We start from the raw sequence: 19,383 nt of genomic DNA on the forward strand, positions 1-19,383 counted from the left end.
TTCTAGTGTGGTTCTCCTGTAGCAGGTGGGTCAGGCTATCACACAAGCAGTTGATGGCTGACTAGCAGCTGCATAGTGACTCTGCATGTAGGCAGGGTGGACTAGTTTCTTCTACTCTGTACAGTTTGTTTGTGTTTGGGCACTGACTCTTAGTCCAGTAGTTCCAGATACACAGCAGGCCATGTAAGACCTATTTCTAATATTGTGTTGGTCTGCTAAACTGCTGGAAATCTCTGACAGATGGCCCCATTCCTCTTTCTCCACCTGGATGAGACTTCCTGAAGGAGAAAAGCCCAGACATCACTCTCTCCAATTTTTTCTGAGTCTGAAAATGTCCCAATCCACAAGAGAGTCTTAACTCAATGAAGCTCATACTCTTTTTAAATTCTGAAGTTAGCACAGCCACACAACTTCATGTGAGCAAGCAGAGTTCCCTGTCAATACCTTTGCCAGGAAAGATTATTCCATGAAAGTAGAGTAACATTGCCTCAGGGTGGGGTTCTTCTTTTTCACCTCCTGACTAATGCCAAAATATCCTAGCCCATGCAAGGCAAGCAGATATTACAGATACGAAGCTGTATGAGTCTACAGAAGGCAAACAAACCTATTTATCAGTCATTTATAAACACAACAGCCTGCCCATGGAAAGTTCTGGTTCGCTTTTCACTTCTGCCTCTTCTCTCTGACAGTATACTTTGTCAATATTTCTTATTTCCTGTTAGGAAGCCCAGCCTGGCCTAGACTAACTAACATTTAACCATGCTTTGTTAAACTGCTAACTATAATGAATTAAAGATATTTCTAATGTTATCTTATACTATTTAATGCTCTAAGGTGTAGTAAATGAGTTCAGGTAAGATATTAGGCTTATGCTATAATCTGGTCTTAAGGAGAAAAGTGTGGAAGGAAACCAGATGTGCTAGGACATAAACTGGGGGCCAAATAGCCTGTGGTGGACCAGAGGGTGCAGCTGCAGGTGAAGTTGTAGTATAATCCATCTATGTGAGTCCCTGGAACCAGCTGATCACACTCCTGTGCTTTTAGTATATTCATATAGCCAAAAAGGGAGGCTATGCTGTAATCTTCATGTTGTTCAGAAACTGGTCTCAAGTGTACCAGTTCCATTGCCCTTCTGGTCCTGTGGAAATTTAGAAGTCCTAGTATGAAACCCATTAATCTTGCAGTGTGTGACAGGAAAGTATCAGTAAGGTTCCTGCTGGTATGAGAAATGCTATTATAGTCTACTGTTACAGTCCCACCCATTCTGGCCTCTGGGCCTTAAGCGGGAACTACCATGGGAGGACATGGGAAAATGTGTGTGGGAGCTTGTGTATAGGAACACTTATATGCTGAAAGATGGTGCCTACAGTGGAGAAAGTGAGCATAGCTGAGAACTTGCTGAGATTGCCAAACTGCTCCACTTCACCTTCCACCTGGCCTGATGGAAAAAAAGAAAGCCATGTCTGTTTTTTGTAGACAATTGCAAACTACAGTTTTTTGTGTCTAGTGAACTAATCACTTGCTCACTGCACAATCAGTGCCCACTTCCTGCTCCCAACATTTTGTAGAATAGATGTGATACATCTCAGTGTGTTGTGATAGCAAAAATTGTATATAGGAAAGAAGCAGGGTGGTTCTGAAACTTGCAAAATATTATGTACAGCCAGTTGCCCCACCGGAAAAGCAGTGCAGTATTGAACCCTGCACATACCATCCTAAGTGCCAAGAAAAGACAGAATTTGCACATACATGGGTATTTCCTGAAGCAAAGCATTTATAAAGATGGTAAGGGAGTTCTGAGGGAATATATTTACAGAGCAAGTAAGACAAATTAATGGAGGAACAGTGTTAACAGAAAGGGACAAAACATGGCCATTGGAAGAAGGAGGAAAGTCCTGAAAGAGCTACTCAAAAATACTTAGGCTGTTACTGAAAAAAAAGCTAGGACTCATAAAGTCAGGAGAAGAGAAGACACATGGAGGAGGGAGAGGGAAGGCAGTGTGAAGAAAGAAATACAAGTGCTAGATGAAGAATGGAAGCCAAAGAAATGGGAACATAGAAAGAAAATGCAAACCAAATTAGGAAAAATACAAGATAAAAAGAGAGAGGGAATAAGGAAGAATAAGGAATAAGGAAGAGGGAAGAAGGAATTAGACTAAGGACATAGAGTAAGTATACAGGAAGGAAAAATAGAGCCTTGGTAATTGGACTGACATGCTGGCAGAGAAACAGAGGAACAACTAAGCTGGTGAGAGCTGGACCAAAGGGACAGAGTAGGGCTGGCTTCAGCCCTGCACCTGGAAAGGAAGTGTGGGAAGGGCAAGATGATACTGGGACACCTTCTTTTTTCTTCCCTCACCATGAGCAATATCATAAACATCCCATGAACCCAAAGCCAGTTTTATGCTTAACAGGAAGAAATAAGTGTATAAGAAAAGAAAGACGGACAGTATTCAAGGCTGCAAAGCCAAATACAGGCCAAGAGGTCTCTTGACCACTGAGTTCAGCTACAATAACCCCTTGTTGCACCTGAACTCAGTAGAGCTGATCAAGGGTGTGAAATACTGTGTTGGTGCATCTTCATGCTTCCCAGCTCTTTACTTCTACCACACTGCATGTTGGGGGCATAACCTATGTGATCAGCTACTCTTGGTCTCCTTTTATTGTTAATTCCAAATGTTTAAAAGAATACCCCCTGGCTGGGTATTCCTGTTACAGTTCAAGGAAATATTTTTTCCCTCTCTAATTAAAATCCTTCCATACACATAAAGTTTATTCCTTATCCAACAGAGAGAAATGGCTGTAGGCAATATAGAAACTCACATGTTCCCATTCATTTCTTCTACCACTGCAAGCAAGCTCAGCTTTGAACAAGGCTTCTCTGAATCCTAGGATGAACCCTGCACACTCCTGTGTCCAGGCCAAACCCCACCAAGTGCAAAAGGGACTACACACAGCAGTACAGCTATGGATCTTCAGGATTAAAGCCCAGTTTTCTGGATGAGGGTAACTTGGCATTACAAGCAGGAGATGTTGCCAATAGATTTAGCCTGCCAAACTTGTTTGGCAGCTTTGAGAGAAATGCTATTAGCATATTGCTGGATACAGGTTTCCCCTATGTTCTGCAAGAAACTACATGTTGATGGCATTTGCATTAAATTATAACATAATGCTGTCATCAGCAGTTTGTTAAAGGCTGAACTTTCCCACAAAAGAGTGGGAGATTTTTATAATACGGTATTCCCGAGAACGTGCTCCGGAGCTCAGCTGTCGTGCTCTTCCTTTAACCTCTTCAGGCAAGAAGGTAAACAATTCTTTTTTCAAAAATAACTTGTGAATTTTTTTGACAGATCCAAAGGAGTCCACAGATTGTTAAAGGAAACATCATGCTTACACATGGGCAAGAGAGGGAGATTTTTTTATGGGCTGCAGGCAGCAAAAACCACTGTTAAAAATTAGATGACTTAAGAGCTAACACAAAGAGCGCTGGTCTTCAGTGGGACTTGGATGGGAATTTAGGAACACATGCCCAGAGGTACAAATCTAAAGATATCTGCCTAAATCTCACAGACTTTTGAATCTGAAATTTCTGCAGGGCCTCTCTGCCCATTCAGAAAGCTCTTTGTCACAGCACAGATCAGCTCAGTGGCTTATACCAGAAAGTCGATGCTTTTCTGCCTATGCCTCCAGAAGGGCTGAAGGACAGGCTGTTTCAGAGCATCTCTACCCACTCTGGTAGAAGTGGGCTTCACATGAAGTGATGGTGTGATGACACAGGCAAAGTCACACAAAAAGTGGGATATACAGGTTAATTTGCCTTTAACAGGTTTTCATGATGCAGGAAAAAAAACAAACAAACAAAAAAAACCCCTTGAAATGCTCACTAGACCAGAGAAAGGGCTTGCAGTTTTTTGACTGGATACTTGGTCTTTTTCCATGTATCCTGATCCCTGCAGCCAGGATTGTTTATGTTCATAAAAAATGACTTTGTGAAATAAGGAGGGTGGAGTATACTTCATAATTTGTTTTGTTAGGGGAAGCTAGTCTTCACTATAAACACGTCAGCTCTTGGATTTGGCAGCAATGTTTAAAGCTTGCTAAGAAGCCTATACAACTACACAGAGGTATAACAAATAACTTGCCAGTATATAGCCCATAACAGGACAATGAACATCCTTGGTTATTTATGCAGGAATAACTGTCCTAGAAAGTAGTAGAAAATGTCACAGAATCACAGAATCACAGAATAGTTGAGGTTGGAAGGGACCTCTGGAGATCATCTAGTCCAACCCTCCCTGCTCAAGCAGGGTCACCTAGAGCACGTCACCCAGGACCCTGTCCAGGCGAGTTTTGAATATCTCCAAGGATGGAGACTCTACAACCTCTCTGAGCAACCTGTGCCAGGGCTCAGTCACTGTCACAGTAAAGTTTTTCCTCATATTCAGATGGAACTTCCTGTGTTTCAGTTTGTGCCTGCTGCCTCTTGTCCTATCTCTGGGCACCACTGAGAAGAGTCTGACCCCATCCTCTTTACATCCTCCCTTCAGATACTTGCAGACATTGATAAGATCCCCCCTCAGTCTTCTCTTCTGCAAGCTGAACAAGACCAGCTCTCTCAGCTTTTCCTCATAGGAGAGATGCTCCAGTCCCTTCATCATCTTTGTAGCCCTACGCTGGACTCTCCAGCAGTGCCATGTCTCTCTTGTATTGGGGAGCCCGGAACTGGACACACTACTTCAGATGTGGCCTCACCAGGGCTGAGTAGAGGGGGAGGATCACCTCCCTCGACCTGCTGGCAACACTCTTCCTAATGCAGCCCAGGATACCATTGGCCTTCTTGGCCACAAGGGCACATTGCTGACTCATGGTCAACTTGTTGTCCACCAGGACTCCCAGGTCCTTCTCCGCAGGGCTGCTTTCCAGCAGGTCAGCCCCCAGTCCGTCCTGGTGCATGAGGTTATTCCTCCCAGGTGAAGGACTCCGAACTTGCCTTTGTTGAACTTCATGAGTTTCCTCTCTGCCCGTCTCTCCAGCCTGTCAAAGTCCCTCTGAATGGCAGCACAGCCCTCTGGGGTATCAGCCACTCCTCCCAGCTTTGTATCATCATCAGCCTTGCTGAGGGTGGGTGCACTCTGTCCCTTCCTCCAGGTCGCTGATGAATAAGTTGAACAATACTGGACCCAGTGTTGACCCCTGGGGACACCGCTAGCTACAGGCCTCCAACTAGACTCTGCAAGACACATCCTGAAGGTATTGATGCAAAATAGTAGAAACAGCCAGAAGAGCCCTTTCCATCATAAAAGCAGCATCCTAAGAGGCCAGATTTTTTGGAAAACAAACTTGAAAACATTTCCCTTCAAAATTATTTTGTATGAAAACGTATTGGTTTTTAATTTAAAACATGTTACTTTGGAAATGTTTTGCATCACATGGGAATTATTAGAATTTCTGTGCTGTGGGAAATTATGTTTTGCATTTGTGCTATTTTCTCTTTTCATTCTAAATCAGCACAGGCACATTGGAAAATGTCTTTTTGTATGAATAGCCATGAAAAATAAAAAGTCACTTCATCCCATCGTAGATTTTTAATGTGAAGAGACTGTATTTTCTGTCATGTGATCCTTTTCTAGGATAGGCATATGTCATTGCCAATTCCCTCTTCCTTTGTTTATGAGAAAGAAATGTGTATTAACGGGAGGCAGACTGAATAAAAAAATCTTATGCAATATGAATTATTGTGAGGCATCAGAGAAAACAGGTTCCTTCTTGTTTTACCTTTTATTAAATATGAAATTACATTCAAAAAGAAGGCTGCAGCTCTCCTAGGATCTGCGCATTATTTAATCCCTCCTCCTCTTGACTGCATAATACAATCTATTACTCCTATTGTTTATGATAGCTTTGAGGACAGCTTTCTATTCTTTGAGAGTTTTTGCCTCAATTTCATCTACCTCTAGGCTAAAACGAACTGTAAAGATACAACTGAACATGAATAGTTACAGAAGAGGAATATTCTCTGTTTCACTGAGCCATGGAATAAGTTTGTCACCTTTAAAAGGTTTCTGCTATGTGGTTTCTTCTGAAGGAAGCTCTTTTCCTGGATATCTTCTTCCTCTTCTCACATATACCAGCACCAGCAATTTCCATTCACCAGACTTTGTTAAAGCTACTGAACCATGATGAATCTCACTTCCACAGCTATAAAGCCACAGCTCTCCTTGCTATCTCAGCACTATTGCTAATGTTCTATGCAAATATTTTGGCTAGTGCAAAATGGCCCCTATGACCTTTCATAAACACTTCTTTTGATCTTATTTGCTGTTGTTTCCACTCCAGGATCTTTTAAAAGTAATATTTCAATTTGTTCTCTAGCATCTAAGTGTTCTCCAAACTCCACTGCCCTCACAATAACAGTAAAATTCTCCCTGCTGAATGCTTACACAGATTATGCACACACCTTTCTGATACACAATTATTTATAAATTTCTGGCCCCAAAGTTAGGCTAAGAAAGTTTGCTAAATCCTTTCTCTCTCCAGTAAGAAAGTTCCTCCTCCAACCCGCATGTCCCTTCCTTCCACTGTAGCTTTGGATTTCTAAGGCAGCCGTCTAACTAGTTCGAACTCACAAAGCCGCAGAGTTGGCTGCAAGGTTTGCACCTGCATGTCACTCAGAGGACAGTCTGCTTCTTTTCTAAAGGAATGGCACCTCTGTGCTCCAGACTCTCCCTTTTAAAACTTGTTTTGGGTCCTAGGCACTCCCTCAATGCTTGGCAGTCAGTTCTATCCCTGCAGGGCAAGGTGGAGATGCCTCCTTCTTGCTGAGGAAGTTTCTTAACTCTTTTTTTCTCCTTGACGTCTTTTGAGATCTAGACACACCTACAGTATGCCTCATGACCTACATTCACAGTAAATGAGCTTCACAGATCCATTTTATGCCTTTCACAGTCTGTGAAAGTGGAGCAATACAAACTTCAGCACTAAAGTGGTGCTGAGTTATGTTTTCAGAAAGTTATGGAAAGCTGTAAATCTTAATGAAGGTGGAAGCAAAGAAAAATGATTATTTAGTGCAATGTCTTATTCTTGTGGTAAGGTGATTGCCTTAATAAAAGGAAAATGAAAATAGCATTTCATACAGAGACATAAACAGAGCTATTATTCCAGAACAGCTGTTTTCAGACTTAATGAGATATAACTCATCTTTAATTTGTTTGTTTTGTTCATTTATGTTAAGTCTTCATATGAAGTATTTCTGGACTTCAGAGTAAAAGAAATGCCTCAGTACAAAACAAATATGAACTTTTGATTTCAACATCACAGGTTCTTTCCCCAGATCATCAGCTAGAAAGATGATCAAGCGGCGATTACTGCTGTGCCCTTCAAGACAGTCAAATGACAAGAAACATCTGCATTTACCACACTTGGCACTTTCATACATTCAGCAACTTGACTTTTCAGCTCTTCCAAGCCAGTGGGGTAATGCGACTTAGCCTAAGGCTATTTTCTTGTGTGCCGAGTTCATTTCCATTAATTATCAGGCACTTGCTGCAGGCTAAGATTGTTCACACAGGTAATTGCTGTATCTCAGCTAAGCCACAGTAACTGGTTATGCCATGGTAACTTCTTCTGGTGCCTGTGCCCCAGTTGCAAATGCACAGTTCATGTCTGGCTCATGGCTGAGTGAGAGGCAGCATGTGCTCTGCATCTTTGAGGAAAACATGTGCCATTTTGAGTAGATCGTGGAGTAAAGAAAAATCTGTGAAGGGCAGGCTCACTGTGAGGGGAGAGCTCCATGACTGTGGTCGAAGATCCAGGACCTCAGCGGGAGAGTGGGGGCATCAGGAAAAATTGGCTGGGAGGGGATGGGAGTCCCCGAAGCCAGGCAGCCTCCTTCCCAGGAAAGCCTCCAGCTCCTCAGTGGCTCTAGACCCCTTTCAAAAGGGCTGCTGGACACCAGCTAGCCATAAAAGGGCTCTGCTGATGTAAAGTCCTAGAGTTCAGCTTTGATTTACTGGATCCCACCAGCCTCTCCCCACCCATAGCCTTCTGGTGACACAGACTCCTCACATAATGCTGCCTTGTGGGCTGTAGCTACAGGGCTGCATGGGGCTGAGAAAGGGTGCCTTTTGTGCCACTGCTTTCTGCGGGCAGTGTGAATGAACCTGGCCATGCACTCACTCATCTTTTCAGTTGAGAGGAGCTCTGGGAGTCTGCTATGAAACTGGCTGAAGTGTGTCCTCATGTGGGCTGAAAGCTAGAGCTAGCCAGATCTGTGCTGCGGGAGACACATGGGCCTTCTCTACCGTGGCTGTGTATTTACTCCTAAATAAATGATCATTGCAACACACAGGCCAGAGCTATTTGTCTCGATGTCTGCAAGCAGGCAAAACTCTGTGCTTTGTTTTTTTGGCGTTTTTCTGGTGTGCTGTCCAAGACACCATTTATCTGACACAGAAAGTGATTTGTTTTTTGCTTTTTGGTTTTTTTTTTTCTGGTATAACATTTCCAAAAAGCTCATGTGTTCCCAGTGGTATCCATATAACAGCTTTGTGATCCCTCTCCTAAGGGACAGGTAAGGACTTTCTAAAAACTTTTCTTCACATGGCTTCCTACTTGCAAGGACTGAACTAGAACTTGGTCTCGAACTGGTCTTTAACAGAGTGGATTTAACATAAACAACCCATGGAAAAGGTATCAGACTGTGATATGTCTAGCATAGGAAAAAAACAGTCACACAGATCTTGTTATCATATCACCAAACAGGAACCTACAGCCTTCTTTTCAGGGCTGTTGAGGTACTACTTCGCTTGGAAACACAGTTGTTTATCCTCCCTGAATCTGTGGCTCCTGGAAGACACAAGAGGAGAGAAAAAGAATATTGCAAACTGTTCATGTCTCCATTTGTAGCACAGTCTCTACACCTGTTAATGAACCTTTTTTTCATATACAAAAACATTTAATTGGTAGTGATTTTATTTCTTATAGGTCTATCATTTGAATCCCTCAGACCAGAGCTCTGGTTACCAGACATGGTTATATGCCTGTGTAATTTGTTACCCTGTGACTAATCATACATTGTTATAAGAGGAGAGACTTGGTGTAACCGTAAATGTCAAACCACTATGTCCTAATACAGTCTGGAGAAGAAAAATGTTAATCCACAGTTTTCTGATTTCAATACCATGACCTCTCTCATACAGAAGAATTAAGATACACTACGGGGTAAGACAGAAAAATAGTCCTTTCTGAGGAATTCAACATACAAGTTCTCAGTGTGACCTCAGTAGGCAATGAGCTGTATTACATCTCTTGTTTTTTCTTTTTTGTTCCCATTTAGCTGCTGTCTTCACCATGGCCTCCATTTCTAGACCGATTAATGAGTTCTGCCTTGACCTTTATAAAGAGTACAACAAAAATGCAGAGGGCATGAATATCATCTTCTCTCCGATGAGCATCTCTATTGCCCTGGCCCTGGTCGAGTTGGGTGCAAAGCACAACAGTGCTGCTCAGATAGAAAAAGTAAGTATTAATGAAATGTGGAGATGCCTCCACATAGCTTGCTGTTCCCTTAAAGCAAGTGTTGAGCATCATAGCACAACATGTGTGCAACATGTGTAGGAAATAGGCCTGAATACAAAAACAAGTGCTGCCTTTAAAGCTTGTCTTGCTGTGTTATCATCCTTGTCATCTGCTTGCATTAGTTGCCTCATGCCCCCATTCAGACTCAAGAATGTGGAGCAAGAGCTGAGTGATGGTAGGTGATACACAGGGCACTCTGGCATTCCCCCAGCCTGCTGCCAGAATATCAGACTTTGTTTCAAAACAGAAGTCAGGTTTTTCTCTTATGGTTGCAATGGGAATCCTGAAAATGTGGGTAGGTAGTGGGGAGAGATGCAGAAACCTGAAATGTTTGCATCTGAATGGCAGGGAGTGTTAGCTCATTTATCATCTTATGACATTCAAGTGTCAAAATGTCTCACAAGCAGAGCTCCTGGAGAGCCAGGGGGCAGAGTGGGGTGCAAAAAGCCACCCCTCTGAGCACCAGGCCTGTGTTGCACACTAGTGAAAATTTTTCTTTCTATGATCTTATTTTATATTCCCATGAACAGTGAAAGAGCAACGATCTTATGGTATAGGTTCTTGTCAGTAGCTGGGAAACCTTCACTGTCATTGCAGATCAAGAGTGTTCACACACGAAATGGTCATTGCAGTCTCACACTCAGTCCTCTCAGCTTTATCCTTCCTGTCCTTAATCTTTTCAAATTTCTGCTCTATATACTGTCCTAGAGCTCTCCAGAAAAAGATAAGGAGCAATTTTTCTACTAGGGAAATAAAAAATGTAAGATTCACTCACAGTGGCTCTGGCTAAGTGCTGGTAGCTCTTCATTCATGATATCCTATCTGCATACACAGTCTGACTCCTGGGTTACCCTCAGTTGTGTCTTCCTTATGAGATTCCCAGGGACTCTTGCGTAGTTTAGGAAAGTGGTGGGAATCCAGTCTTGCCAACAGAAAGATTAACAGTTTGTATTCTTCAAAATTATTGTTACAGAGAAGCTGGTGGAAATTATTCAGCACAGTGTTTGCACATTAGAAACAAGCACTGATTTCTATTAAAAGCACTGTGGTTTTGATCCATTTCCTGAGCTGAAACAAAGATTAAGAATTATCGCCAAAGGCCAATTCTCATGTTTTCAAAGCAAAACATTTATTTCTCTTTGCCTGAGGCAACATTTCATTTTGGAATTTAAGTTAACTGTACCAATAAAAATGCAAATCAAATGTAAGCATTTTGAGTTAGTGCAGACTAGTGTTTGGGGGGATTAAATCTAAGTTCTCCTTGCTTCCCTAATGTATAAATGAAAATTTGAACATGAGTATATGAATATTTTCAAGTTTGACTTTTCAGCCTGACTGAAGTTAAAAAAAAGTCTTTTAAAGATCTTGGCCATTTTTCCAGGACAGTATATCAAATCTTTTAAATAAGGAAAAGTCTTTCATCCCATTTACAATTGCCATAATCTGACATCTTCAACTGCAGGTGCTTCATTTGAGGAAAGCTACAGGAAGAATGAGCCTTGGATCCACTCCTGAGACCACAGCTCCAGAAATCGAGCTGGATCAAAGCCAGGAAAGACAGCCTTACTTCTCACTGGTATGTGCTTGTATTAGGTAGTACAGGAGCCTTTTCTCCCCTGCAGGGTAGGTAACCAGGGTTATACAGCACTGGAGACATGGAGCCACTGGAGGGAGTCATGCTCACACACACAGACTCCATCTATGATCCATGGGGAAATGCTTGGTATAAGGCATGAGAAGCTTTGGTATTAACTTTGGGGAAGACTTGGCCCTTGTCTGAAGGAAGATCAGGCTACAAAGCCTAGACTAGCTGGATTTAAAAATTAGTAAATGTAATTTAACTAGGATACAAAGTAACAACCAAAGGATTGAAGGCTCTTTATAATTTTTCTGCTTGTAATATTCATAGGGTAGCACGGATGGGGGAACTCACCATGAAGAGTTCCATGCACTGCTTCTACAACTACAAAACCTTGACAAAAGATATATTTTGAGCCTGGCCAACAATCTGTTTGTGCAACAGGAATTTGAATTCCGGCAGGTAAGTTAGTCTTACCTGGTAACTGCTGCGGCTGTGACCTCAAGCTCTCCTGTGACTGCAAGCCTCACTGTTATCCCCTCATGCATGTTTTGGAGCACTTGCTATCCTTCTTGTAGGCCTATCTCCTTGGGCTGGTGGGAACAAGACAAGGTATCAGCTTTCAATTCATTAGTTTAAAAATAAACCATTGGGGAGAGCAATGGTTATAGGGCAAAGACAGTGCAGGAGACTTTTCCCTTTTGGTATATGCCTACACTAAGCAAGAGGTGTGACTGCAAGCAAAACTGGCCTACTCAAGCTGCCTATGAGCTACTTATGGGCTTGCAAGTGGTATGGCTGGGGCAGCGGGAAACTTAGAGGGGGTTTATCATGTGAGTTATTACATAGCTTCCTGTGTAGGACTTCTGGGCTGAACTTCTTATTCTGGTTTTACTGAATGCAAGAGCTGTCTCTAGACTCTAATAGCATGGATATCTTGCCAGTTACACCTTCACTTCGCTATCAGTTATTTTTGTGTTGAATGATTTGGATACTTAAAAACGCTTGCATCTTATCTGTTTTTTCATTCTTATCTGGACCTCAGCTATGCAGTTCTCCATGGAAAGACTATTTCTTGTAGCTTTCTTTTTATTTACTTCTTTTGGCTTATGCAATACAGTAATTAGCTCTTCTTCAAAGACTCTGAATAAACTTCTGATAGTTGATGTTTCCAATGCCACATTCTACCTTAAGCAGCCAATAAGACCCTCATCATTTCCAAAATAGTTCTGAATGACTGATTTATTTGAAAGGGAATAACTGTTTTGCAGAATACACTAAATTCATAATCTTTATTTTACTTTACAGCAATATTTAATGTGTGCTAAGGAACTATATGGAGCAATACTGCAAACAGTTGATTTTCAAAATGCTCTTGAAGCAGCCAGAGAAAAAATTAACTCTTGGGTTGAAAGTGAGACACAAGGTAATACAAAACAAAAGAAAACCATAGCCAGATTATCATTGCCTTCTCCCACTGCTTCAACAAAACAAATTCCAGAGTATTAAAGCAAAGATTTGTTCCCTTTTCTGAGCATTCAATCTTGTATCCTTTAAAGACTTTATTTTCCCGTTCATAATTGAAATATTAGAGTAAGTTATCACCTAAACTATTTCTATATTTGTTGTCAAGTACTTTGATATTCCTATCTTTATGTCTGGCATGATACCCACAATAAAACCTGTAAGGCCTGAACAGAGTCTCACATGCCTTCATTTGCTTCTGCAAATAGCCACTGCTTCCACAAATACCTGGTACAGAACACCAGAGGATGGAAGCTGTGAGCATCACTGTGAGACTGGGAAAAGCCTGTGATGGAGGGAAGATGACCAAGAACCTGGTTACATATAGAGCAATACCCACAAAGATGAAGGATGTGGCAGCTAGCAAGATGCACTATCACAAGTAAGAGACAACCAGCTCCTCCCCTTAACAAGCTGGTAGAGGCCATAGGCTCTTGCTGATTAGGGTAAACATTATCGTGTTTGCTCTATCATGTTATCATGCCACTTTCCTCTAGTTTTGCCAAAGCTGAAGAATCATTTGGATGATAATTTTCTACATCTTCTGTCTGAACATAAAATGGAACTTATTGGGGGACAGGTAAAGAGATTTTCAGCCTTCTGTAATTTCTAAGTTGCCCATTGCCTGACCAGATCCATGCTTGTACTGACAGAGCAGCCTGTGAGTGGTGTGGGAAAGAGCTGCTAAACTCAGCTGGCTCCCGGGAAGAGGGCCCAGAATTCAGGAGCCATCTTGCACAGTGCTAGGAGCAATTGTTGCTCTGGGTACCTGCACAAGGTCTGTGGACCTGTTAACTCCTGTTTCAGTCTCCATGATGAAAGTCAGAACCTCCACGGCCTATTAACCGCTGCATTCAGTGTAAGCTGAAAGATGCCCTCATGTAAACAGAAGGATGTGGTTAACGGTGCTGGCTCCTTCCCCAGTGGTGAATGTCACCCAGCACATATGTATCATCACTGACGGCCAGTTCAGCAACACCATCTTCCCCTCTAAAACAGGCTGTTGCCAGGCTGGTAGCGGCATAGAAGAATTTACCATTTAGTTGCCTATACTGTCCCTGTTCTTTGAATAAAAAAAGAATTGGATTTTTAAGTTTTCCCCAAACTAGGTTCAAAGACAGGTAATTGAGATTCAGTCCTGAATCTTAAGAACAGCTTGCATATACTTGTCCTTTCTGAAATTTTCCTTTAGGTAAAATCACGGAACTCTTTGCTCCTGGTGTGCTCGACTCACATGCAGTGCTGGTGCTGGTGAATGTAATCTACTTCAAAGCATCTTGGGAACACAAGTTTGAGGAAAAAAATACAGTACAGAGAGATTTTAGACTGAATCAGGTACATCTGCATTCTATAAATCTTAACATTATTTATTCTACATACTGTGAAAATTGCAGCAAGCGTAACACAGAGGCACAATGTCCAGGGATTTCACGTGCCCTGTGAACAAGGTGTGGTTGCATTGGGAAGTTAACCTTTCTCTCCTACTGGATAAAGATAGAAGGTTTTCACAGAAAAGCATAATCTATACTGAAAAAATGCACAAGACTTCTAAGTTGCAATAACTCAGAATTTTGCTTTGATGACTGAAAGCACATTGGTATTGGAGTACAGGGTATTTTGGTTTATTTATAGCATTTGAAAGATTGAAAGTTTGCTTTAAATATATTTATTTTTTAGCCCTTTTTTGTGCCATAGGGATATCACCTTCATTATTTCACTAAGGTGTTGTCAATGGGGTTGCAAAGTTAAATCTTTAACAAGCACATTCCTCCAAGTATTCTGTGTGTCATTTAAGTCTAACAGATGTTATCAAAAAAGACAGTCAAGAACATTTGGTTTCATTTAATTCAGTTTTGTCTTCTTTCTATATGTTGTGCCAATATGCTATTAGTTCTCATCCACAGCAAAAGAAGAAACAATACAAATTTAGATCTGATCTTAAGTTTCAGAGCTTTGTATGGGAAAAAGTTTCTTTTAAGTGTTCTTCATTTATCAAAGGAAGAAAAAGGCCACAAAATATATATTTCTAGCTATTATGTTGCATTGCATTGTTAAGAGACTGGTAAGAAACAGACACATTTGTTAATTATATTTGTGACTTTGAATACATTTTTGTCATAATAAGGAAATTGAAAATGATCTATAGTTGAGAACATTCAAGGCACTGCTGCAGTAGGAGAAACTACGAGATAAAGAGGAGTTGCATATATTTTTCTTCAGGTGCTAATCAGTACTAGGAGGAATTTCTCTGAAAATATGTCATCTACGAAAATTCTTCTTTCACTGCTTTAGGAGTTAGTTAACTTTAAATTGAAACTAGAGCCTTTAAACAGCTTTAAACAACCTAATCACAAAAAACACAAGATAACAAGATCAAGAAGAGCATGTCTAAAAAAACCTGACTATGATTACGCTCTTTACCTGTATTGCTTCCTGTCATAACAGTCTGTTTGGTAAATGATAGCAAGAAGAAAAACTGAAATGGAATTCTTCACACACTTTCCTGAAGCTACAGTAAGATGGTGTGTTGAAATACCATCTACTGAGTAACTATTGTTATAGGCTGGGATCTTGTAAGAAGGGGCACTCACCAATGGCAACAATACTTTATCCTCTGTGAAGAAAGAGGAAGATTAAAGAGAAACATGTAACAGCTGACTTCTGAAACATGCTGAAGTACTACCAAACATGGGAGGCTGAGGAGCTCATGACCTAATCTGAAGATAGGCCATGGACTCAGTAAAGGGTATGAGAAAACAGGAAAGAAGCATTTGAATATTTTTTTCAGAAGTTGGTAGTTCTGTTTTCAAATGAGCTGTTGCCGAACATCTGTGACAGCTCTCCATGAAACTGATGGAACTGAAAAAGAAATAGCCCTGCTTCTCCTTTTATGGAAAGTTTGCATTCTTCTGAATAGCATGAACATTTTGCTTCATCCTTAATATAGGCTGGTCTGTGGAACATCCCAGCATCATCTCCTTTTCAGTGGTAGTGTTCACATCGAGTAGCTTCAGTTATGGACATCACTTGAAAATGAAAGGCAGCATGAGCTAGACCAAATGGCTTGTTTAATTTTCTTGTTATTACATTTAGTTTGAACACTTCATGCTGGTTTTGTATTACAGTAAATCCTGGTGATCCCTTACACCATTTAAAACTGGTTTTCTGGTTATTACTGTTTATACTTTGAAAGTCAATGGTGAATTTTTTGGCTAGAGTAGAGGAGGGGGAGAGGAGAGGCTAAGGGGCCATGATCTTCATCCATTGCTTGATTTGGGGTGTTGCATACTGCAGCTTGTGTGCCTGGGGGAACAGCTGTGTGGCTGCACAGCAGCTCTAGCATTTATACTGCCATTCCCTTCAAATGAGAAAAGAATCAAGTTTCTTCGATTTCAGGAGTCTCCCCTTGCATAGTGTTAGAACTGGCTCACACCTGTAATCCCTTGTTCAGATGTTAGAAAACACTGTAGTCTCACTGAAAGCAAAGGACATTTTCAAGTCTGAACACCTATATTATTACTGAAAAGTATGACTTAATGTTCTTTAAGTAGCTATATGCTTTTCAACACTTTTGTAGGCTGCCGCTGCCAAATGGCCAGTCTGACTTTGGTGAAATCCAAATCCTCTTCTTCAATACAGCACTATAAAAATGGAGTCCTAGCCTAGAAAGCCATAGAGTTATATGGGGTTCTGTAAGAGGGAAGAAGTACAGAGTCTGGCCCTACACTCAGACTCAGCAGCTTGATTCTTGCAGTGCCATTTCTTCTTTATACCAGTCCAAACTAGCCTGCTGGCACCTGCACAGGGGCTTTCAAATCTAGCAAGTAACAGCCTGTTTGGAAGTGCAACACTATTAAGCCACTTCACCAGATATTTAGTTACAGGGAAATTGGGTTTTATCAGAATATTGTCCTCTTCATTTATGCATGGCAAAGCTGATGCTTTGTGTGTTGCTGTAGATAACAAAATAAACAAAAAACAACAAAATTAAAAAAAAGTTTAGCCTAACAATAATTACTACTGCAAACCCTGACCACTGATATTATATCTGAAGCTTAAATATATAAAAGCTGTATTGCTTAGCTGAATATATCATTTTCTTTTAAATAGAATGAGAGCAAACCTGTACAGATGATGTATCAGAAAGGCAAGTTTAAATTAAGCTACATTGAGGAGATTGGTGCTCAGATCCTTGAACTCCCTTATGTTCAGAAGTCACTGAGTATGATTATCCTGCTGCCAGATGACATGGCTGATGGATCTACCAATGGGCTGGAACAGGTAAGGCAGTATATCATGGACTGTGGTTGAACCGGCATGGAAGTTGATTAGACAACCAATCAATTAAAGCTGGATAAAGACTGTAACTTTTCAAAGCCTTCCACTTAATTTAAGCTCTTTTTTTCATCTTCTAGATTGAAAAGGCAATGACCTATGAAAAGTTAGTGCTGTGGACCTCTTCCGAACACATGTCTGGGGGAACAGTGGAGGTGTATCTCCCACGATTTAAGCTTGAAGGCAGCTTTGACCTCAACTTGTTCTTACAAGCAATGGGGATGACTGATGTCTTCCTTGAATCAAAAGCTGATCTCTCTGCAATGTCATTTTCAAAAACTCTGTTTCTGTCAAAGGTTGTCCACAAGACCTATGTGGAAGTCAATGAGGAAGGCACCATAGCAGCAGGCGCTACAGGAGCTGAAATTGTAAGGAGATCTCTTCCTTTCACTGAGGTGTTTATGGCTGACCACCCTTTCTTATTCTTTATTAGGCATAATCCCACCGATAGTATTCTTTTCCTTGGCAAGCTCTGCTCACCTTAAAATCAAGGCTGTTTTCTAGAATTGTAAGAAACACTGAAAAATGATGAAAATCAGCAATAGTCCCCAATGCATTCTTAATCCTTTGACAGCCACCTTGTATTTCAAAGGAATTCACTGCAGACATTTTAGCTTAGAACCATGAGTTGGACACTCCTTGAATGGCAGGTTTTGATCTGGCTTGACACCATGAGTAAATTTTGCCTGAATCTCACTGGATTTGAAGAACATTCTGTTTCCTCAAGTCCCATATATGCTTCTATATCTCTTACAGTTCTCCAGCCCAACCATGAAGCATAGAACAGCACCTGCCTGGTCCTGCAAAGATGGAGCTGGTACTCTGATGTCTGGGGAGAACTGTCTGTAACAGTTTTCAGTAACTGCCAGTAAAAACAGAGTAACCCTGCCCTGTATTTCATGATTCCTAGCCATCTGGGTCCTGATCAACAGAAAGATGCTTTAAAAACTCTTTTTGCTTATCCACATTCTGTAGCTGTAGCAAATCCTTTGCACAGTGGAGATCTGCCTTTGATAATTCCCTTTTCTACAGCAACAGTTGCAGCCAAGCAGGAGATACTTATTTACAGCAAATATACATATGAACTGAAAACTGTACCACTTTCTTTCCAGTGATGTGTACTGGATCTGCCTTTGTGTTATTCTGTGCTACATAAAAGCTTTATGCTAGAAGCAGCTTTGGCTCTATTTATTTATTTAGATGTAAACCTAGGTAAGTGTCATCTTACAAACTGGAAGTATGATGGAATGTGACTTGCACTCCTTTTGAGAGTCCTGTTTTTTTTTAGGTGAGTCTTCATTAGTAGCATTGTTTTGTATGATAATAAAATAGAAGTAGGAATATTCTTTAAGGGAAAGGCCATATTTTACCAGATGCCTTAGATACACGATATGATAACTGCTGCAGAGATTTGAAGGCAAACAAGATGGAAGAAAGAATTGTCATTACTTTTATCTCTTGGAGGGCCGAAGAAGAGAGAGAGTAATATGCAGGAAGACATGTAGGAAGCTTACGGTAATGCAGAAGATTAATCTGAATTCTAATCTCACAGGTTAGAAGTTGATCCTGGGATCTAAGTTCATGCATCAGAAACAGGAGATCAAAAGTCTAGAAAGGAGGCTGCAGGAAGAGAGGAAAATCAGTGAACATGAACAGATTTTTTTATTCAAACACTCAGGGTCCTAGCAGCACCACATTCTTCTACTCTGCAATAAGATTTCTCCCTGTGCTCCTAAGTGTCTCCAAATTCACCACCATTAGTATAATGCTTGAGGGGAAGAGGATATTCTTCTTTCAGTGATGATGTCACCAGAGACAGTGATTCTTATGAGAGAATATTTCCTCAGGGCAATATTTCTAAATTGTTCACTGAAATGGTCATGTTGAGAATCTGCTTTTACTTAGAATTTTCCCTGAAACAAACTGGTAGCAAGATTTTGAAAAGATGACTACTACTGGTGATTGTGGAAGACTCACTCTTCTGTAGCTCAGGACGATAATCGGTGTTGCAGATCTTGGATCATTGATCACTTCACCTACAGGACGGGATTCTGCTCTCTCAGACACCTCTATAAAAGGGAGTTGATTACAACACTAATTCCATATGTAGGAGGGCAGGATTTGGGCCCTCTTTTTACAGGAGTTTTTCTGCATTTTTTTTTTAAACCCAACCTCTGCCAACCTCCCCACATTCTCAAATGCTTCCAAAGAGAAGTAGTAACCTGATTACTGATGTGGAAAACTGAACCCTGAATATGCAACTGTTTGGGAGAATTTTAATGAGCTGAGATGCACTGATAAAGACAGGCCTTTCTACTGGCTCTGGAGAATGAAGAGCGGTTTTATAAAGGGCAGTGTAGATCATGGTT

General features: G+C 41.0%; 1 protein-coding gene across 2 annotated transcripts; it reads left to right on the forward strand.

Moving 5' to 3' along the window:
* Positions 1–3,217: 3,217 nt before the first annotated feature.
* Positions 3,218–18,190, forward strand: LOC112992057 (leukocyte elastase inhibitor-like). 2 transcript variants are annotated; one of them, XM_026114918.2, is made up of 9 exons: positions 3,218–3,304; positions 9,335–9,516; positions 11,039–11,152; positions 11,486–11,617; positions 12,464–12,581; positions 13,872–14,014; positions 16,790–16,960; positions 17,095–17,382; positions 17,771–18,190. In XM_026114918.2, exons 2-9 carry the CDS (start codon positions 9,349–9,351, stop codon positions 17,861–17,863), a joined length of 1,227 nt encoding a protein of 408 aa, XP_025970703.2. In that variant the 5' UTR covers positions 3,218–3,304; positions 9,335–9,348; the 3' UTR covers positions 17,864–18,190. The 2 variants fall into 2 exon arrangements, with proteins under 2 accessions (XP_025970703.2, XP_025970701.2); XM_026114916.2 differs by having other exon boundaries at positions 17,095–18,190.
* Positions 18,191–19,383: the final 1,193 nt, after the last annotated feature.

The sequence above is a fragment of the Dromaius novaehollandiae genome, chromosome 2 (assembly GCF_036370855.1).
Source record: "Dromaius novaehollandiae isolate bDroNov1 chromosome 2, bDroNov1.hap1, whole genome shotgun sequence".
NCBI classification, from domain to species: Eukaryota; Metazoa; Chordata; class Aves; order Casuariiformes; family Dromaiidae; genus Dromaius; species Dromaius novaehollandiae.